Source organism: Musa acuminata, chromosome BXJ3-8 (genome assembly GCF_036884655.1).
Source record: "Musa acuminata AAA Group cultivar baxijiao chromosome BXJ3-8, Cavendish_Baxijiao_AAA, whole genome shotgun sequence".
Lineage (NCBI taxonomy): Eukaryota > Viridiplantae > Streptophyta > Magnoliopsida > Zingiberales > Musaceae > Musa > Musa acuminata.
The window spans coordinates 47,232,274-47,256,151 of record NC_088356.1 but is presented as its reverse complement, the minus strand read 5'-3'; the positions used below and the strand labels follow the sequence as shown (position 1 = coordinate 47,256,151).

Here is a 23,878-nt window from a genome sequence, read left to right as displayed (position 1 = left end):
AGCATGCAATTAATCAAATGGTCACAACTGATACTAAAAGCAGCCTAAGTGAGGAAGACAGGTTTTGATCCCTTTGTTGGCCTGACAAAATCTTTACCAACCAAACAAGCAAACAACTCCAAGGAAAAAACCACACATCACAAATGAACATTATCCTTTCATTTAATAACCATCGAACAACAAAATATCGCTAGCTGATCACATGAAGTAATTTTTTCCATGCATAAATCATCAAAATACCTTCTATATACAGATTATTTGATGTGTATGAATTCTATTTTTAACTAGGTATACTAGTCTATTAATTATGTATAATATTACAATTTATATATAAACTCCATGGAAACTAGCTGTGATTAAGAGTTAGTAAACAGGATTACTCCATTGATGAATGGCAATTATGCCACTACTTAAACCAGATTAAAAGATGCATATTTTCCACATAAGGAAGAAAGTTGATTGGCTCTGTGAACACCAAAACAAGATTTCCACATGTTACAAAACCATTTACAGGTTGAAAGAAACCAAAACAAGAACACAGTCTATGTATCATTATGTTGTTCTTTGGTCATGCTCCGGGTGCGCACTCTCCTTCCTTCGGGGATCATAACCTTCCCTCTCTTGCGTGGCTTCTGCACAGGCTTTTTACATGTCACTCGAACATCATCGTTGTCGTCCAAAGGTGTCTCATCAACAGTGATGATGGTAGCTTCAAGAGAAGGCTGATTCACTTGGCAGCTGCCGTCACAACTTTCTACCTCCGTGATGTGGATTACACTGCTTTTATTATCCTGTCTTACAGCATTGGAAGTTGTTTCCCCGCAATCTTCACCATCTTCCCCTGCTTCATTGGTGTCAAGTTCACGGCCACCATCTTCCCTATCCGCTGCTCCAGTAGCACTGAGCACCTGACAATCTGTAGCCTCAACCTCATTGGCATTTGTGTTAATCTCCCTACCATCCACAATCTGGCAATCTGCCTTGCTGGCACAAATTTTCTGAGAACCTTCACAAACCCTGTGCTCTGCTTTAGTTGTATCAGCTTCTTGGGAATCTTCAACAGCATCCAACTTTTCTCCATCTTCAGTGTCTTGACATATTGCACCACCCATTACTCCCATGGCTGGACTACAGTGAGCAGAAAGCAGCTCTACGTGCTGATCTCGCTCAGTGTTATCTTCAGGATGCCCTGATGTTGAAGGGCACCCAATGCTGCATGTGCTAGGGTCGATTTTCTCGGAATGGTCATTTAAAATTTCATATATCAGCTTCCGGATGACAGAACGCTTTAAAGAAGCCTCGACAGGAGGAAACCATTTAGCGCCGAGCTGTAAACATTTCACAAAGCACAAAGTAAGCTGGTCAGACATTCTATTTCAATAAATCTTGCACAACTAGCAGAAATCCAATGCCACCTCGCACTTCGGATGAAAAAGAGAATTTCAATCAGGCAGGATTATGGCATCAGGATAATAATTTAGGGAACCATGTACAACAAGAATGGAACCTACCATTCTTTTACCACAATAGAGGCACAAAAGCAAAGAAATATCAGAACTTGTTCAGTACAATGAACGCAGAAATCAAGAAACAATGGTTAAAAACTGTAAAAAGCAAAAATTCTAAGCAATCTGCTGCCATGCCTTCCAAGCAAAAGTTCTGGCATAGCCAAGGGTGCTTGCCTCCAAGGCTCATGTGGGCTACTGCAGTGTGTCGGAAGGACCTTGGTTGCCTGGACAGAACACCTTAGCAAGACGGGATCTGGATCACACGTGAACCAATTAAATGCATTTCTCAAATGTGTTTCCACGTAAAAGGCCTAGTTGGGTGAGAATTGCAAACCCCACAACTGACAATATTATCTATGAAGTCATTTATTGTCGGTCTTGTCTGTAGAACATTTAAAATATTGCTTTCCAAACAAGGAAAATGCAACATATTATGCTTTCTCAAAAAATGAGGCATGGTCCAATCAAACCATCCAACATAAATGTAACACCAAGGCCCAAGCTTCGACTTGAACCATGTTAAGAATCCGATAACACTTCAACAATCCTGAAATTTATCCACATTATATTCAATATACTGATTTATAAAGAAGCAGCCATATGATTAGGATTCTATTGGTCCCAGGTTGAGGCTTCAATGGTATAGCAGCAAATGACAAAATAAGGCTAAAGAACAATTATTTCTCAGATTGGAATTTGCAAGGATTGTCTTGGTCCCAGTTGAGGTTATAGGGGATAGGATGAACAACAAATTAAAAAAAAAGAAGGTTGTGGAACAATGGTCTCTCAGGCTGAAACTTGGGAGAAAGAAAGGGGAGAAGTTGAGGTTGGAATACCAGTCAATTAAGCACTAAAACTTATGGGATGGTTTTACTTGAATAATATTACAGAAGTGCATCTTACAAGTGAAAAAAAAATGTAGAAACTTAGAAAAATATTAAAAAGTTGACACAAGTAAACAGATATCTATAAACTTAACTTGTAATATTAAAACCATATTTAGAAAAGCTCAAAGCATAAAGTGTTTAGAGGAAGAACAAAAAGAGGAACTCACAAAGCTGGAGAACCTGGTGATCTTGAACGGGTCAAAATTAACAGGAACCTCTTTGAGAAACAACTCAACATAGTGAAGTAAGAAAAGGCCACAGTCAAATGAATTCTCCTGTTGTGGCGGCTACAAGCAAAAACAATATTAAAAGTGAATCATTGATCATATTGGGAAAAATTTGTAAACTAGTAAGTATAATTATCTAAGTCAAAAACTACAATTCAATGCTATTATATAGAATAAGAATGAAAGTAAGAAAGTTAAGTCAGCAAAATCAGGTTCACAATTGGCAAACAAAAGGATTTTATTGAATCATGCAAGAACTACTAATGAGATTTTCACTAGCATCAGAAAGAGAGAAACTCCAAGATCAAGAAGATCCATTTAAGTCAAATGTAATGTATTCATATATGTAGTTGTATTATCATTAAATTTATTAATGTTACATATTTATACAATATTGCATATAATATTTATTTAATGGTTGAAAACAATCAGGCATACTATTTATATTATGGTCACACATACATGGATATTACACTTGTATATGTTGTTATTTAATTATTAAAAGAAGTGAAAGATCTATAAAAGTGGAACTGAGAACTATTATGCCTCCAGATGCTTTATGGCTTAAATTCATACAGTAGTACAAGAGCCAGTAGTCATCTTCGATATAATAAACCATGTTAAGGGTAATATGAACATCAAAAGGAGAAAGATTCTTGGAGAGGAGTAATGACCATGGTATGCAATTTCGAATAGTACCGCCCGTACCGGGTGGTACGTACCGGTCCGACAGCATACCGGTACACGGTCCGCCCGCTACCGGATGGAACGTGCTACAGTGCTATACCATATCACTGCTACAGTGCTACAGTAAGAGGAAGAACTATTTAAAACCACTCGGTACGCCTTGGTGTACCGAGCGGTACACGGTACCATACCGTACCGAGCCAACCTCGAAACACCGGTACGGTACGGTATTGCATACCTTGGTAATGACATCAAAAAAAGCACAGATATACAGAGAAAGTTTTAGGCAAAACAGAAAGAATATTGAACCAAATAGGCCAATCAATAATTCCAATAAATGCATTATTCCCAAGGACATTCATAAAGTTCGAGTTACGAGACTATACCTTATTAATTATGAAGTTGAATTACAAAATTCAAGTTGTTTAGCTGCCATTTTCCTTGTTAAAAATGTGGAGCTAGAGGAAGAGCTAACCTCAGGAGAGACAAATCTTAATTTTAAAAATTTCCAAGAATCATCTTCAGTTGTTTCTGGATTCCTTTCCTTCCATTCCTCCCATATGTAACTGTCATTCTCAAAAAATTTTAAAATAAGTCATAAAGAAATGATACAAATCTAAATAACCAATAAGTGCAACTAGTATATAGAACATCAATTAAACATGTATTCATAAAAACCCAAAAAATAAAAAGAATCTAACAACTTTACAAACAAGAAATGTTGTGTAGAATTATGAAATGAAACAACAGTACAAGCAAGTGCATACACAAAAATTCTTGTATATGACTAAAAGAATATACTTTAGAGATTCTTATTACACATGAAAGACAAAATACATAGGAGAAAATCTCAATACAAAATAATTTTTTATGAATCAAATAATTAATTACAACGTTACAAGGACTACTTGAATTGGTGAGGAATGATGCCAAATATCAAGATTTGCTTTCCAGGGCATGTACACATGCTACAAGCTGGTAGACACAGGCCATGTGCATATCATCATACGAATACCAGGTCACGTGCTCATGCCCATGCTTGCAAATAGTATGTGTATAACATCGTCTTTCCCAGTTATTTCCAAAGATCAATCCTACAAGAGCTAACAAGTCTTTTCCAGCTTCATGAAGTTTGACATTTCATAATCTGAGATTCTTGCTTTGCTGACCGTTGATCGTCTCAATTTCCACCTTCTACTAAAAATATATATTCTGACATCTACCTACCACATACTGTGTACCACATACATTTTTATGTTACGGAAAACAATTTCAGAGACTACAGGACAAAACTATGTTGAGCTTTATGTACATATGAATACCTTTGGATAATGTTCTTGAGACCATTGTGACAGCCCTTGATAGAATCCATATGTAATATACAAGGCACTTTATCTGATTCAATTTCATTATCTACAGTAACAATATAAAGCATGAGTACAGTTGCATAACTCGGGATTAGAGTATGGGGCTTCAATCATAAATTCTTGCCTTCCAAATTAGCCACTTCTCCAGGATGACAAATAACAAGCAAACTCCAGTGCAGACTGTCATTCAAGTAACACTTATATTAACATGTCAACGCAAAACTTTTTATGATCACAACTTGCAAAGATTTCTTACCTGAAGTTTACTGGTATGAATATATACTCCTTGTCAAATATATTTACTTTTTGAGTCCACCTACGAACACGCAGGAAAGCTTCCCTGCCTTCCGAGACACCACCGTGGTCCTTGCCTACTAGCTTACGGTAGAAAAAGCTGTTGAAGAAGTGAAATCTATGCTTCTGATCAGGTTGAATCTTGTTCTCCAAGTATCTGAAATGCAAAAGATGCCAATTGATAAAGTTCCACAAAGTCGGTACGAGGACAATGAATGTATATACCTTGAAAAGATATATGCTGACCTAAAGATAATTCACAAAAAAAACTAAATATTGATTTGAAAGATTCACTCTTTTCCTCCCAACATAATAGAGAATTAGAGATCCTACAGACAATATAATAGAATGACGAGTAATGCATATGAAAGAACTAGGCCATATTGTACCATCCCGATTAGTTCCACATTGGAAATGGCTTAAGATTAAGATTGACTTATAGGGGTTAGATGGATGTATTACTATTAACTTCAACTTAAGCAGTTTGATTAGTAATTTGGACTCAACGAAGTTAACAGACCAATTATCCCATTATGCCGAGTCATGATAATTAGTATCAGAGCTAACCTAATATTGGGACATTGTGAGAGACTCGAGTAAGAAAGGACTACCCGTGGACGAGAGCCGAGACCAGAGCATGAAGACACCATTAGATTATACCTCACATGCACCATACTATGGCTTGATTCTATGCTAATATTAGACCTTGATGAGGACATCAAACTCTTAAGTGAGTGAAATTGTAACAGCCTAATTAGTCCCATATTGGAAGTAGACTAAGAATAAGATTAACTAATAAGGGTTTGATGAGTTATCATGGACTTAGCTGGAATTGCTTAAGTCATGAGATATCATTGTGGTAATGCCACGGACTTAATTAGAATTGTCTAAGTCGTGAAGTACTCTTGCGCCAAAGTCACAGACTTAACTGAAATTGCTTAAGTCATGAGGCGCTCTTGCGTTATCCGTCCACAAAAACTTAGCCTAGTTACAACCTTACTTAGGTCCCGTAAGACTTGTAAAAGAGCAAATTGATTGGTTCGAAAGCAAGCGGCGGACAAGTCCCGACGTCTCACGAAGATGGCAGCTTTACAAGCAAGAACACACAAAACCAAGGCAAAACACGCTACCAAGCATATGTAAAAGCACACAAAAGTGACGAATGGTTTGTTCATGAAGATGTTGCAGGTGCATAACGACTGTTCGTGACATTCTCCCCCACTTAAACTATCGACGCTTGCTAGTAGGCTTTGATGTTTGCTTCTTCATGTCGTAAGGCATCTTCAGGCTCTCAACTAGCTTCTTTTTGGCGAAGCTTTCGCCACTTCACCAAGTACTCATGTTGCTATACTCTGTTGGGTAGTTTTGTTTTGTGATCTGCTAAAATGGTTTTAACTCGCTTCTCGTAGGAGGCTCTAGTAGGAGTTGGAACACTTCGGGAAGCATCCTGCGGGTCTGAGTGGTAGGCTTTCAAGTTGCTTACATGGAAGATATTATAAATTTTGAGCCACGCTGGCAACTGCAATTTGTAGGAGATTATCTATGCTGCTGATAATTGGAAAAGGTCCTTCGTACTTGTGCACCAATCTCTTGTGCACTTTATGCCTAAAGAACTGGAGTGATACTTGTTAGAGCTTCATCAACACCAAGTCGCCAACTTTAAACTCCCACGATCACCTTCCCAAGTCTGCTCATTTCATCTCTTTGGTTGCCTTCCCCAAGTAAGCCTGTGCAATATCGGCATTTCAATGTCATTCCTTTGCAAAGTGATATGCTAACAGACAATTCCCGATATAACAGATCGCTAAGTGTGAGGAGTCGACGATTGTTGTCCCGTAATGATCTTAAACGGGCTCTTGTTGGACGCAGAGTTTCACTGTAAGTTGTAGGAAAATTAAGCTATGTCCAACAGCTTCACCCAATCTCGTTGGTTGACACTCACGTAGTGCCGAAGATATTGCTCAATGAGCGAATTTATTCTTTCAGTTTGGCCATCCGTCTAGGGGTGGCGGCTTGTGGAGAAGCATAACTTAGACCCCAGCGATTTGAATAGCTTGGTCCAGAATCGTCCCAAGAATTGTGCGTCCCAATCACTGATGATATTGTGCGGGCCTCCCCAATACTTCACCACATTCTTCATCATCAACTTGGCTACCTCCTTTGCTGAGTAGCATAGGGGTGTAGTAATGAATGTTGCATACTTTGAAAACCGATCGACCACTATAAGTATCGATTCGTGCCCTCCTACTACCAGTAAGCTTAATATGATGTTGTTAAGGAGTTGAGTGCTTGCTTCTGTGGACACTCCCTCACCATATGCAGTCCTCCGCACAAGAAGCATCGGCCATATTTTGGGGCCTTGCCTTTTGAGCTTGGCCCTTTGTGGGAACTCCTTTTCTTTTGCTCGCTTTCAAACTTCTTCCCTCGAGAATATTTGGGTGGGAGATTTCCCGAAGATTGTTTCTTCTTCCTCAAGTCCTCCGAGGAAACAAAGTCGGTGAGCCTTTCCACGACTGCAATTGCCCCGATCGCATTGGTGGCATTCCTTTGATACAATTCCTATTGTGCCCACGACTTCAAGCCATCGAAGAAACTGAACAGCTTATCCTTCTTGGACATGTCGCGTATGTTCAACATCAGTGCAGCAAATTGATTTATGTAGTCCTGAATGAAAGTTCTTTGGTGGAGTTGTCTCAGCTTCTTTCTTGCGACGAATTCCGTGTTCTCGGGTAGAAACTGAGTTCTTAACTCTCGCTTCAAGTCCTCCCACGTGTCCACTCGGCACCGACCTTGTTGGATCTCTTCCCAACGTGTTTGCCACCAAAGTTTTGTATCCCCATTCAGATATATAGTTACTATCGAAACTTTGATTTCTTCAAAATCGAGCCTTGTAGCTCGGAAGTACTGTTCCATGTCAAACAGGAAATTCTTGAGCTCCTTCGCATCTCTAGCACTCCTGTAGCAATGTGACTCCAGTGCCCTCAAGTTCTGTGATGGAGTAACGCGGGTGTTGCTCCCTCCCACTTTAAGAGCCCTTGTGAGGAATGTAAACCTGGATGTAAGTACCGCCATGACTTCGTGTGGATGTTGCACGGAGTTTTTGGTGTCTTCCGTCAATCGATTGACTAGGGACTTAACATTGTGAATCTGAGATTCAGCTTCTTCTTACGAGTTTTCTACCCCAAGAAGCTTTCATTGGCCTTGGCAGAGTTCTTCTAAACTCGCTTCAAGAACGTCAAGGTGGGTTTTCGCAGCCATAAGCCTCTCCTTATGGCTTCTTTTCCTGGTTGCCGCTCCAAATTGTGCCTCCTCTGCTCGCGGAGAATAACCAACTTCTCGCTTATCTTGTTCGATATCACGCTTCTCTTGAGCGGTTCCAACAATTTGAGAGCGAGTTTGCACTTGCAACCCACCTATAGCTATTTGGGGCAATGGTCCAGCTTGCCCCATCTTGCTCGATTCGCTACAATGCTTCGTCATAGCGAGATTGCAAGACTTCCTCGTTATTTGCTCGAATTGCTTGCCCATGATAATACCATAATGTCACGGACTTAGCTGGAATTGCCTAAGTCGTAAGGCACCCTTGCGGTAATGTCATGGACTTAACTGGAATTACCTAAGTCGTGAAGCACCCTTGCACCAAAGTAACGGACTTAGCTAGAATTGCATGTATATATATATATATATATATATATATGTATTTATTTATATTTATATATAAATATTTTAGAAAAAGGCGACGTTCGGCGACGTCGCCTTTTAAATAAATAAATAAATAATACATATATATATATATATAATCTTTTATATATATTAATTTATATATATATATATAAACGAGGTGACGTCGCCGAAGCGACGTCGCCCCGCCTGGGAGGAGAGAGGCGACGTCGCCGAGTTATATATATATATATATATATATATATATATATATATATATATATATATATATATATATACCGAGCGGTATACCGCTCGATATACCGTTTCATACCGTACCGAGCAAACGTCAAAAAGCCGGTACGGTACGGTATTGCGAACCTTGTGTACAAGTATACAAAAACGATAAACAATTCGTTGACGAAGATACTGCAGGTGCACAATGACTGTTCGTGATAGTGTACTTTTGTTAACTTTAACTTAAGCATTTTAATTAATAGTTTAGGCTCAACGAAGTTGATATACCAATTATCCCGTCAAACCAAATCATGACAATATATGACTTTAAGCAACGATAAGCAACAACTAAGAATATATGTAAAATTTTATATAATTATCATTTAAAATATAAATATGTCTTGTCCAAATCAAAACTTTGATCGGTTGACAAAAACACAATCCTCTTTACACCAAAACTATCATGTGATGCTTGAGAAATCTCAGTGAAGGCTCAAGGTTAAAGGTTCATGAGTAAATTTGGATCATAATATTAAAACTAACACACAACCAAACTACATAATCAGCATGTGTAATTTGCATTTTTTTGTATGAAGAACCATATTTCATCCATGAATTTATAACTGCCAACAATTTTTATATGCCCACATGTAAGGTTCGCTGTTGACTTCTATAGCTGCTACATGTAACTCAAAACAACTTTACTATCCCAATAGAAACAGGCAATTTACTTATCTTAAAGCAAGACAAAAATGATTTACAAGTGAAGTACATTCATCACATTAACACATTTTAACTAATGGTGGCAAGAAGATAACAAATTGCAGCTAGGTAAATTTTCTTGACATTAGTCGGTAGTTTTGTTTTGTGGGATTCATTTTACATAGTTCACATGATCGATACAGGTCTCAGGATCAGCAGGGAATGATACAACTAACATAGTGAACAGTCATAAAAAAATAACTCATTTTTTTATAATTATATAAAACATAAAAATAACAAAATTAATAGGAATATTATACAACAGAATTCTACGGGAAAATGACTTTCCCAAAAAATTCTTTGATCTTCATATTTCATAAAGTATCTCATTTTTTTCAACTATATGAAATCAAAACATAAAAGATAGAATGTTAAAAAAAATAAAAATCAAGAATAATAAATCAAAAATATTTATTATGTACTTACTAAAAATGAGTATAGATGATATCATAAAATGATATTAATGTAACAAATGGCTTATATATATATATATATACATATATATATATATATATGTGTGTGTGTGTGTGTGTGTGTGTGTGTGTGTGTGTGTGTGTGTGTGTGTGTATATATGTATGTATATGTATATATATGTATGTATGTATATATATATATATATATATGTATATATATATATATATATATGTATATATATATATATATATATATATGTCATACAGAAAAGTGCAAATTTACAGCAGCTTCCAAGATTTAATAATGGAGTCATTACAGCCTGATGCTTCTTTAATTATCAAAATAAAAGGTTAGATAATGCATTAGTCATATTTCATAAATTTCATAATCTCAATTCTTTATCATGGCAAATCCATATACTTCAAAGGTTGGTGCTTCTCTTTGACCTCGCCCTTCCTCTTCTGATATTTTTCTCTCTATTTTACCAACAGTGGAAGATGAATAAGATAGTTGCATCTAATAGTAAACAAAATGGTAGGAACATCTTCTATTGAGCATCTACATCAACCAATGAGCACCAAACAAAGGCACTTGTCTGTGCAGCAGTGAGATGCTTATCTATATATAGTATTGCGAATGAATCTGTTCTTAAATCTGCAATTTGATGCACCAGAGTAATCCATTTGAATTTGATTGATCAAACCGCAACAAGTTATCTGTGAAGGACAGATATAACCCTCACAGTTGCAAGTTATATGCCAATAAAGAACATTCCTTGGTTATCACAAAGCTAATAAAGTAGAAATAAGGTTCTGTGCAGAAAGAGCAAAATGATGTACCAAATGAATAACCAAAAGTATTCAGTTGACCTTACTTGATATAAAAGTCGATAATTGTATCATTGATAAATGTTTCAGGTTGTAAGAATTCAATATCTCTTTTACTTATGGAAACAGCATCAGGATCTCCCTTAGGGTAGATAACATCTTCCAAGGATCCTGCAATTCTGAAGCAAAAGTTGAGAGGACAATCAGAGGTCTCGGAAAAAAAGAAATAAATCTGCAGTACAAAAATATAACAAATGAGATTGAGTCTTCTCCAGTTCACAAAATATTATGTAAATGTATTATGCAATTTGCTAAAGTCACTTTCCTGTTCTCCACTTTTGTGTACAACAAGGTTAAAAATACATCATGAGCATGTAGGTTGCAAGATTTCCAGGTTTAACTTTGAGTTCTATTTGTGACAAGATAACAAATATCACCCAGATCAAATAAGACAAAAAGACCAATATAGAAAATACTCACATTGCGAAGAAGTCCCTTGATGCATTAGAATCCATCAAGTCATTTTTGCACACCATATCACTAAAATAAAGAAAAATTGTTAACAACAAAACCACGAAGGAGTTTACTAAGGTGATAACATGAGTTTCCAGGCATTGGTATATTATTTAGCTCACAAAGTAGCTGGATAAAAGGGCTATCAGTGTTACTTCCTGCCCAATATCTTTTTAACATACATCAATCCAAAGAAGTATAAAAATTAAAAATTATTTTAAAACAAAATTTTCAAATGTTTTTCTTAAAAACAGACAGCAGTCTCAAAAAGTAACAAACAAGCTCTAATAGCTTGCACTAAAAGCCATGAAATGCTAGGAGTCCCCATAATGCTACCTAGTTGTAGCTGTAAAGGAAGGTCATCTCCACACAGGAATCAAGTTTAATACTATTAGAGAGCTGTTCTGAAATACAAAAACAAAACATATATAAAGTGAAAATCCATCAAAGGATGGACTCACAGGTCCACCACTGGTATATCATAGTCATCACAAGTCCTATATGGTGGTAAGGTCAGACACTTGGTAGTGCACTCCCCCATCAATGTACGGGATGGAATCTATATTCTCCTAATAGTGGATGGAAAAACTAATACCACTCCTAACTTACAGTGGATAGAGTGACACCCCTCACCTGCGAAAGTGCAAAAGTGGGGGCATATTCCTCTTAATAGCAAATGGGACAACCATCCAGCTGTCAATGATCCATTAATCACATGAGAGAATCACTCTACTAGCATGGGTTTGGTCTACCTACTCTTGGCAAGGGAAAAATTTTCATATATTATTTCATATACCATACCATTCATTTTAGTCATGTAAGTTATAAAAACTTGCAATTTATTAATTTCAGAACAAATGCATCACATAAATCCTTTAAATTCATTAAATCCAGTATCATAAGGTGTCAAGTCCACTATGGGCCTAAGTTGGCCTGAATCTATATAGTTGACTTGAACCAATCGGATTTTTAGTTAGAACCCATCTGAACTAACTTCAAATCGGTTTAAAATCAGCCTAGAACCACCCTAAACCATCTAATTGGACCTCAATTGATCCAACTAGGCTAAACCAGCTTGAACTAGTTAGAACCAGTCTAGAATCACCCTGGACCGGTCCAAACTAGAGGGCTGCAAGCTCAGGCAGCAAGGGACCACAAGCTAGGTTGCAAGGGGCCGCAAGTACTGGGCCACGAGGCTATGGGCCGGGACACAAGGGTGCAACGAGTCAGGTTGCAAGAGCTAAGCCGTGCTAGGCCGTAGGTGCTTGACCATGTTGGACCGTGTCACTCTGAATCACAAGCACTAGTTCACGTTGGGCTTGGCCGCTGGCCATGCCATGGGCTTTGGCCCACACCATGTCGCACCTTGGTCGACTGACTGGATGGCGACACTGGGTCCAACCCAACTGACCAATTTGGTCTGACTTGGGTCAAGCCTGATCAGATCAGACTTGAATCGCTTAATTCAATTTCATTCTTTTTTTAACAAGAATTTAAACTAGATAACTTCAAAAAAAAAATTGAAGGCATACATCACAAACAAAGAATATAGAGTCTAAATATATAAAATCATGTTAACAATAATTAATGACAAAATAGAAATCCTAAACCTACAATATCATAAATCTAAATTTAATGCATGAATATCATGAAATCAATTTAGAAAATCAAGTGAGAACAACATAGATCAAGTACTAAAAATTATACATGAATAACAAAATTTCTAACGCTAGGAATCACATATTGACAGCGTAGTTTTAATTCTATAAATCATGAACAAACAAAACTATAAATAAACATTTCAAAAATAACAAATAATTAACAAGGGAGAGCCAAAGAACCTATATTTCTCCGAGATGAAATCCTACTCCCCCTCGATCTGTCTCTCACAAGCTCTCTCGAGCCACCATAAATGAACAAGGAAGGGGTCCATCCGTCAATAAATAGGAAAGGAGGGATGATTCTCCCTAAGGAGAAGAATAATTTGATTTTTTGGGATTAAATAATAAATTTATTTGATTAAAGTAATAGATTTCAGTTGCTAATTAATTTTCCTCATTACCTTGCGTTTGTAAGGAAATAAATTAACCAATTAAGGCAAAATACTAATTATAGAATATTTTAAATTTTACAAAAAAGGAATAAAAAAAACCGATGTTTACATTCTTCCCCTTGAGGAAATTTGGTTCCAAGTTTGATTTACCTTAAGGAAATAGATGTATGAAACGCTCTTTGACATCTCCTTCATTTTCTCAAGTGGCTTCTTGGTCTAAATACATAAAATCATGTTACCAATAACTAAAATTTTAATGATATATTTATTTAAGCACAAAATAGAAATTATAAACCTACAATATCATAAATATGAATTTTAGGCATGAATATCATAAAATCTACATAAAAACTCAAGCAAAAACAACATAGGTTCAAACCAAATATTAAGCATGAATAACAAAATTTTTAATGCCAGAAATAATGTATCAACAACATAATTTCAATTCTAGAAATTATGAACAAACAAAATTATACATTACTATTTTGAAATTAACAAATAATTAAAAAGAGAGACAGAAAATCTACCTCTCTCTCCAAGATGTACTCCTCAATGAACAAATAATTAACAAGCTCTCCAAGATCACCATTGATGAACAAGGGAGCGGTCTACCAGTTGTCAAAAGGGAGGGTTCCCTCTAAAGAAAAGAAATATTTTGATTTTTTAAATTAAATAAATATTTTACTTTATTTTATTCTTAACTTGCTCATACTAATCGGTAATATATTTCAACTGCTAATTATCCTTATTGGGTTATGGCGTTACACATGCAAGGAAATAAATTAACCACAAAACACTAATTCTAGAATATTTCAATTCTAGGAAAAGGGAATACAAATCCAGTAATTATAATCAGTATTCTACCGTTGAATCTACATCAGATTTCTTACAAGCACTAGAGAACATACATCTCATTCGAAAAAATAAAACCAAGTAACATGTGTCTGCACAAAAAATGGCCAAGGGCAATGTTTCGAACTGGGTGAAAAATCAAATCAACCCCGATGGCATTCTTGAAGTGCGTTCATGCAGTAACTTAATTGCATAACTGCATATGAGCTTAAGGAGCATACCCAAAGCTAGCATTCCATATATGTTCATATCTTGCTGCCAGATTCCTAATCCTTTGTTCCCTCTCCATCCAGCACATGTCATTGACGGAGAACCTTACTTCCGGAAAACCTACAGGCAAATCTATAATTGAAAAATCAACTCACGTTAACCCATAAAGGGAGGGGGAGGAAAATATTAAACAAGTATAAGGAGTTGCAAGATGTGCTTCTGATCCTATCATAATATCTTATAATGACAAATTGCATAAAGTACATCAGAGATACTGTACATCAGACATACTGTACATCAGAGATGCGTAGAGTACATCAGAGATATGTACAATGAAAACTACAGACTGTATTATCTACATCAGAGATGCACACCTCCAAATTGCATAGAGTACCATGGATGTGTATGATAGAAAATAGAAGTTGTAAACTTTGAAGTAATTGCATCCATGAAAAAGAAATCTTTCCAAAAAATATGATAGATAGTCTAATTAGATTTCTGAACTAAATAAAGTACAAGGACTTAATTTGTAGCTATTGAAAAGTTCTTATGTATCCCAAGGACACTATTCTTTATTTGCACCTGGAAGACAGCTTGAATAGTTCCTTTCTTGCATGTTCTCAACTGGAACTTCCATATATGTGTCCCAATAAGCTACATTTGATGTGGCATAATACCTAGAAATAGAGGATAAAGGATCTGTCCACAGCAATCAATTTTTTTTTTCAAGCGCCCGAAATGAGTGTGACTCCATATTTTGATCATGGCAAGTTACGAAGTATTGACTGCAACTATATACAAGTTACCAGCTGGCATGAAAATGCCTTTGTGCCCCATAACAGAACAAGAACGCAGCTGGACAATTTGATCTTTAACACTCCTCACAGTGCCATGTCATGTGCTTTAAATTGGCATGCACCAGCACAACAGATTATGAAATATCCAGTCAAGTCATGACCAGATGTAATCCACTCTGTCTGTGACATTATTTCACATATATGGTACATCCCATCCAGTAAGTAGACTACGTAATTACTTCAATCCATATGCTAGCCCTACCAACGTGGGTATCACCCATCACTGAATTGCAAGAAGTTGAATGATGAAACACCATGTTCTAATTATCGATGACTGCATTATTTTGACATCTTTTTAATCCCTTAACTAGGTGCTTCACAGTAGATAGGACTCCCAACACCTCCATGTTAAATAATCACATACCCAGGACCCAGGTTTATCAGCTCTGGAATTGAATCCCCTCTTAAATCCTTAATTCTAGCCTTCTAGGATATAAGGATTTTGGCAGAAAAAAGGATCCAAAGTCTTGAGTACTGGATTTACACAATACTGGTTAGTACACCTATAAAAAACTCTAGTTACTTCATGCTAACCAAGCATCACATCGACTAAAGCTTTCTTCTTATGTCAATATAGGACGACCCAGAAAATAAAGCCTAGCTCATTATTGGAATGCTCACTCCATAAAACCCAGAAACCAACATGGCATATGTGAAAATAAATCACAAATATTTGCCATTTTGATAAACATATTGCACTTGAGATAAGTCATATTGATTGACTGCAACAATCCTTTCCAATATAGTTTCATGGTTGGAATAATGAAAGAAAAAGTTTAACAACTTAAGCAAAAAATACTAAGATCATTACTTGTGTATCCAGCGATCTTATCTTTTACTTAAGATGGATATCAGTAGAAAATTTTCAATCAGAAAATCCAAAACAATCCAAGAGCAAACATGGCTGACAGAGAATCTAGTGATCAGGGTATACAATACCGTACCGTACCAGTGTTTCGAGGTTGGCTCGGTACGATATGGTATCGTGTACCGAGCGGTACACCAAGGCGTACCAAACGGTTTTATATATTTCTTCCTTCCTACTATAGCACTGGTGTTCGACTCTGGTTGCAGCATAAGAAACTTTTGCAATTTTGCCAAAATCATAGGCCAGCATACTATGGTACTTGGCGCAGGAAAAGGTAAGTCTTTATTTTGCATCATCATCATACTAGGCACTGTAGCACTGTAGTACTACTACAATATGTACTGTAGTACTGCTACACTGTGTACTGTAGCAATGTAGCACGTTCCGTCCGATAGCGGGCGGTCTGCATACCAGTATGCTGTCGGACCGATACGTACCGCCCGTACCAGATGGTACCATTCGAAATTGCATACCATGCTAGTAATTACCAACATAAGACAAGTTACAGAAAAAGAACGCATAAGGGGGTTGCAGGGAGTTGATGCACCATTAGTAGTTGATAACAAATAGACACATGAAGTATGTAAGAGACAAAATTGAAGTAAATTAGAACAAAAATTTGATGAGTAACACACCAGAATCATTATGATGTTTCTCATTTTTAGTCACATCATTTTCTCCGAGGCAAAGTTTAACTGATGCAGTAGTTACCTGGAATAAGGAAACATAACTATAATTGTGCATAACCATGCAATATATAACCCAAAAAAAAGGACTAAGTGACCAAAACTCACACTTCCACTCCATCGACAAACAATATGAACAATATCAGCAACTGCCCATTCAGAAGAAAACTTCTCATCACTTCCAATCGCATCAGAACACTTTATCTTAATGCAATCTGCAGAGAAGACAACCTGAGATTCTCCATATGAAATGCCCCCATGTATGACATAATCAGGGAAAATTTTAATTCCCATCTGATTGCTAAACTGCGAAGCACCAAATACAGAGAAAATCAGGAAGTGTATCCTTCATATGACCAAAAATATCACAGATTATTTTAAAAGCAAATCAGCAAGTGTTATCTTTATGGTTAAAGAGATCTCAAAACAGCCTATACAAACCCAGGCACAGACCTTTCTGAAAGCACACAGGTGCCTTGGGTTTTTATGTGGAAGCTTAGACAATCATGAAAGTTCGATCAACTTTAAAAATTTAACATTTCCTGTATTTGAATCTTACAGCAAAAACATTGACATACGAAACACATCATTAGTATGTTAAAGTACATATAAAGCATATATTGCATGATATATTCATACATGAATATATCTATTCATGGTTAATAATATGTAAAAATTTAGAAATGCAAATATGGTAATCTAGTGTAGCTTAGGCATGCAAAACTGAATCTTCAAGCTCTGGTGATAAAGTCCAACACCAAACCCTGCTCTCAAACTTTTTCTCATGCTCGCCTCCTTCGCACCATCCATTGTTGCCAGCCCACCAAGTATTCTTCCTTTTCAACTTCTTGTCCACCTCTCCTCTTCATCTCCTCCTCTTCCTCTTCCTCTTCTTCAACTTCTCATTCTCCTTTCCTCCTCGTCTCCTCTTCACCTTCTACTACAGTACATATCCGTTGTACCATATGTTGGTATGTCGGTTCGTACTTGTCCAACCAAGCATAGATATGGACCGACACTCAAGATTTTAGACCATGATCTAGCCAACTATTTACAATTGACCTCAAGCTTAATCAACAATAAATCTAGATGTTGAACCCAAATGACTCAGAACAATTTGCAACAGGAAACCAAAAAGGTTTAACAAACTCAAAAATTATTAAGAAACCACAAAAAACATATAACACAAATTAAACTTAAGGACAACTCAAATAAACTCTAGTAAGAATCAAATTGACTCCACTAAGACATAATAAACTCATGACCATTTAAGCCGGGTTAGGCATCCGAAATGTAACAAGACTCAATCGTGTCCTTGTGAGAAATTGTAATTAATGCTAGATTTTTAGTTCTTCAATATCTCATAAAGAAGTTTAACTTTCAAGCTTTATGCAAGATGATTACTCTTGAAATTCACTTCACTCCATCAACCTTGACATAGCAAGTTTGTGATCTCAAAAATGTTGAATCCTGAATTTTGATGATAAAATCAATTAATGAGTTTATGGACAAATATGTTTTTGAGATAAGTGACATAGGAAATACTTTGATCATGGATTCGAATAATCAAAGGGCAAATTATCAAAGTAAGAGAATAAAACGTTGTGCCGGGAAAAGTATCATGTCAGAAATTGGACATCGAGCTGGAGGACTGGTCGACGTGCCAAAGATTGGACTTCGTACTATAAGTTCGGGAATCATAACAGAAGGATCGAGTATTGCGCCAAAAGATCGGATGCTATGGGAAAGTCCACATATGGATCAAATTCCATAGTAACATTCAGAAGACAATAATAGAATGGATATAATAGAGCAAGGTGAAGTTTATATGCAGTGATGTTACAAGATAAGTTGATGGAACACTGAAATGGATAAAATAGAGCATCAAAAGGAAGTTCCAAGAAATCTTTGTTGACTAAGGAAGTTGGTAGAACACCAGAACTACCAACTGCCTCAGTGTCCTTTTATTGTTAGACTTACATCTTCAAATTCATCTGGATGCATCTGACCATGCTCATCATAACTCGTAGAGGAAGCCATAATTTCATCCAACTCTGCTTTCTCATTGTTCAAAGCAAGACCCTGTTCTGGTACATCCACAGCACAAGGGTCTCTGCCATTATCTCTATTGTGCATGTCTATACGTAAGCCACTGGTTATATCACCCTTAAGAGTCCAGCCTGAAGTGTCTGTGACAGAAAAGAGAACAAGCATGTCAACAGACTTGTACAAATATGGCTAATAAGTTAAAAAGCAAACAAAGGCCACAACCTTCTCAAAAATATGGAACCAAACACATAAATTTGAAATTACAATATTTTCATGATTGTTATAAATTATTGTACAATGAGAAAAACAGTTGGCAATGCGATGATTTCATGATGGATGAAAGGTTCTTTTGATAGACTGCCACATTCAGGGGTAGATATGAAAAAATGCCCCTTTTCAAAAGAGTGGCAATACAAAACCAAACAAACCAAAGCATGTGTATAAGTGGATGATACTTCCCACATGAATATGGGTTATAATATGTAAAGTCCGCTGAACCCTACCGATGGATTCTACTCATGTGATCTTAAAATTATATACAAAACCCAATAACTACATTACTAACTGCAACAGTAATTCCATAAGTGCAATTTTTCAAAATATCCTTGGTCAAGGTACCAGCACCATGCACCAAATAGTTCATAATGCAAATCTTGCTCTGACATTCTTGGTAATATTATGTGGTGATGAGTCAGGTATTTTGCTCAGTACATTGGTGGAAAAACCATTAGAATCAAACCATGAAGCCTGACTTTTTCATTGTGCCATACCCGTTGTGACACCTCCAGTGGAGATATTCTCAAGGAAAACCCTATAAGAACTTCTAACCTTGAGAACATGCCTAAATAATTAAATATTAAAAATAAAAGGCATAATAGTTCAGGAGCTAACCAAGACAATTCCAAAAAATATATTCAACGAAAATGAAGACCACAGACCTCAGAAATAAGATCAAAGAACTGCAAAGCATGAAAGACACAAAGACAAAAGACAAGCACATTCAGGAATCAATATAAATACCCAAAAACTTCCAAGTGTTCATCCTCAAGCTCCATAATTAAATATTACTCTTCAATAAGTATATCTTTTAGTAGACACAAAACATTGATAGTTCAAGATGCTAAGGTCCACAGTGATGAATACATGTCTACACTTCCTTGAAGTGTCTGATCTTGTAATAATTATAAAAAAAGAATGCTGTCATTACAGTGGCAGTTGATGTTTATGCAAAGTCAAAATACCTCACTATATAACATTCAAATATAAGAAATATCATCTCAGCTTCGGGAGAATAATGCAACACCCATCAAGGATATGATGTACCAACACCATGAGATACACATTTTCAAAATGAATATCATACACAAGCAGGAAAAAAAAAAGATTCACATAAAAAGCATAACCACAATTTTCTTATGATGTTCATGCTTTCAAAAAGGGCATCATAACAATTGTTCTCATGCATAAAGCAATTCTAATTGAGCTACCCTTAACATTGAACCGCATCCAAGTAGTTCAGAATAAAAAATATTGCTTTATCTAGAATCAATACTAGGAAAAATCTAGGACTTCCTACCAAATACATATTCTTAACCTACAATATCCAAATTCACTGGGTAAAATAAAAAACACCCACCTGATGCAACAACAAAAATCACTACATGTATGAACCCAATGTTCTAACCATCAACTATTTCATGCCTATTTCAGATGGTAATCCTATCTCAACCAAGAAACCGGACACATTATCAGGATTTTGTGTTGTATGCACTAACACATTTAAAACCAGCCAAGAGTTAACCAAACCAGTTAACCATTTAATAGAAGTTGCATTGGCTTTTTGTGATCAACAATACCAGTTCATTTTCAAGAAAGTCTCCGTCGTTTGCATCCCATTGCCACCCAAAGATGCTGAGGAAGACTGGATGAAAGAACAGGAGATCACGGAATGTCAAAAACTACTTATCATTTAGTCATCAATCTGCTTTTCAGTTGTGGTTAATTACATTTCGAATAAGCATATCTCATTTGTCGGGCCTTCATTGTGGTTAAATCATCATACATGACAATTTCTAACATGGCAAGATCTACTGCATCAGCCGTAGTCACAGGTACACATAGTCAGCTGCTAGCCAAAAATAGGAATGTTGATCCCTGTACGAAGTCAATGGTAATTTCTAAGATAAATGATTGATTATTAAATTTAAGAAAATTCATAGAGCTAAGACTTCCTGCTGATTAAACTATATGCAACTTCCAGTATATATAAAGACACACTCAACCTTTCAATAACTCCAATTATTGAGGCTTATATCATCATTAACAGCATCTAAATGGAGAAAAGTTTGCAAATGTGGTTGATCCAAAGAAATTACCATGAGAAATAACATAGATGGCAAATTAGATACTTCACTTGTAATAAGTTAGGCACTGCCGAAAATTCATTGTGCTTGACACAGCATACCAACAGTATGGTTCACAGATCAATATCAAATTCAGTGCTGAGGATCTAGGGCAGTGATCATTCAAAATCGCCCAAATCAGTTTTAGGATCTTGCATTATCAAATCAATCAGCAGGGATCAGCAAGATTTGCCAGAAATGGAATAGCATAGGCAATATCAGTAGAAAATTGGCCAAGAACAATCAAAGCTTAAAATTGGACCAACAATCATGGTTGGCCAAGCATCAAGATCAACAAAAGATGGACTAGAACTTCCAATAATACTGATGATTCCTCAAAAAAGTGTACGGGACTCAAGATTCAGATACAGCATGGCCAATCAAGTTCAGAATAAAAAAATCCCAAAAACCATGATCAGCATATTCTCAAAGCGGTGCCATGTCATGTTGTAATGCCATGCATAGTGAGCATTGAATTCTCCCAAGTTCCAAGACAATAAATTTCAAGTTCAACCCTATCAAAATTCAAGAAAATGGTTCATATCTTGAGAACATTATGAAAATTCAAAACCACCAAGGTACAATGCACCATGAATTTAATATGTGTTGTAATTTGTGCTTGACTTTTAGTAATTTGTGACTCATTAACTAGGTGGTTGAATGATTCAATGTACAAGGGATCTATGAAAGGGGAAGGAAAGAAGATTGATGGGGGATTCTTGTCTTTGAAACTTTATATCAATTTTTTATATTTTGAACTACTAGTTCGTAGTTATCTCTTTGAAAAAAGAGAGAGTTCTTTTGTTCTCCCCTATCTTACTTCTTTTTCTCACCCTCTTCTTCTCTCTTCATCTTGTTTCACATAATGTGGACCAACGGAAAGGGTAAGAATCTATAATGGAAAATGTCCTCCAAGATATGTGTCTCATAAAAGTTACATGGTCCATTCACAGAATCATCTGACATGGTTGGCCTTTCTTGCTTCTCTAGGATGGTTTTGCTTTTAACAATCATATATTCTGTTAATATAGGCTCTTGGAGAGCAATCTAAATCCTATCCAATTTCCAAAATGTTCAATATGATAATCCGACGGATATGCTAAAGGTTACTCCAAGGTTTTCAATTTCGGGTACCAAACCGTGTCAATCCATGTGTTGGTCCATGACTGGACAGGTACGGGTCAAGTCCATTCTGGCAATACCGACACACAATTTACTATTGTACCATTTTGTTGGAGGGATGGAGAAGAAGGAAGAAATGAGGAAGGAATGAGAAGGAAATATACCATGGATGAGACTGATGACAGGGCAGTGGGTGCACAAGTGGGTTGCGAGCAACAGGTGCGCATGCAGGCAGCAAGCAGCGGAAGATGATGGCAACAGGCAGGTGACAGACAAAGGAGAGGAACACTAGCAATTCATGAGCCCTAGGCAATGGGGCACCTAAAAGAACAAAACAAAAAAGACAAAACAATTGTTCTAATTAAAAAGACCGGACCTGATCACATCACCCAAAATAGGACAGTCCACAACCCTATAAACTGTGACTAGCACATATCGGTCCAAATGAAACGAAAATCTATGGGTTAATCCATGCCATTTGAGTACACTTTAGAGCTTCACTCCGAGATTCGATTCATTTGGAGTGATCCTTTAACAAATGATTTGCATAATAAACACCATTAGATGAAATCAAAGTGGTGGGTATACTCTAGAAATACTTAAGGTACCATATGTATCATCTAATCAAGTCGAGACAAAAAAAAACTATGAAGAATGGATATCAGTATCAGACACCAACACAATATGATATTAATACATAATAAGCTACATCTTGGGGAAAAGAATAGGACAATGTTCATCACAGATACAGCAATATACAATGTAATCATATTATCTAGGGCAAGCGTCATGCAGTAAGCCCACTAGATTAACCATAGTATTTGTCTTATTTAGATTAATTCAGACATATTAAAATCCAAAAAATGACTTCGTAAGCTTTGAACAATGGCACAACAAAGGGTCCAAGGTAGTCCACTGTATCCAAAAGTCCCCACAAACAAATGCCCATATGACACAGCTGCAATTCGATTTTAGTCCATTGTCCTTACCAGAGATTGCCCTGGTGGACTGCAATTCGTTACAACTACCACCATCTTGAATGTCCCATTATGTCCACTAAAGGGTCATCGCGAACCCAAAAATCTCAAAAGAAAAAGGGATTGGTCAAGGAAGAACTTACAGGACTCGAGCAAGTGGTACTTGTAGACCGCGTCGTCCATCTTAGGTCTTAATCTCGACTGAAACTTCGCCGTGAACATCCCGGCCGCCGCCTCCACGGCTGCCTCCTCCTCGCTGAAATCAAAGACGGCGAGATCCTTTTGCGAAGAACCCCTCATCGCAGCGCAGGGCCAGGATGTACGCCGAGAGATCGCCCGATCCAAGTCCGGAGACACCAGAGTTCGGTATCGCATGTCGATCTCGGGGATCAACCTGCAGAGATAACGTCGTCCCGGAA

General features: G+C 36.8%; 1 protein-coding gene across 2 annotated transcripts; it reads right to left on the bottom strand.

Annotated features, from left to right (window-relative positions):
• Positions 1–384: 384 nt before the first annotated feature.
• LOC135645097 (probable ubiquitin-like-specific protease 2B) lies at positions 385–23,878 on the bottom strand. 2 transcript variants are annotated; one of them, XM_065163169.1, is made up of 13 exons: positions 23,603–23,878; positions 18,890–19,098; positions 17,018–17,215; positions 16,859–16,934; positions 14,510–14,630; positions 11,351–11,410; positions 10,918–11,049; positions 4,933–5,127; positions 4,801–4,856; positions 4,632–4,722; positions 3,785–3,875; positions 2,563–2,682; positions 385–1,328 (listed from the first exon to the last, which is right to left on the bottom strand). In XM_065163169.1, the coding sequence occupies exons 1-13, from the start codon at positions 23,832–23,834 to the stop codon at positions 543–545; spliced, it is 2,367 nt and encodes a 788-aa protein (XP_065019241.1). In that variant the 5' UTR covers positions 23,835–23,878; the 3' UTR covers positions 385–542. The 2 variants fall into 2 exon arrangements, with proteins under 2 accessions (XP_065019241.1, XP_065019242.1); XM_065163170.1 differs by having other exon boundaries at positions 14,510–14,618.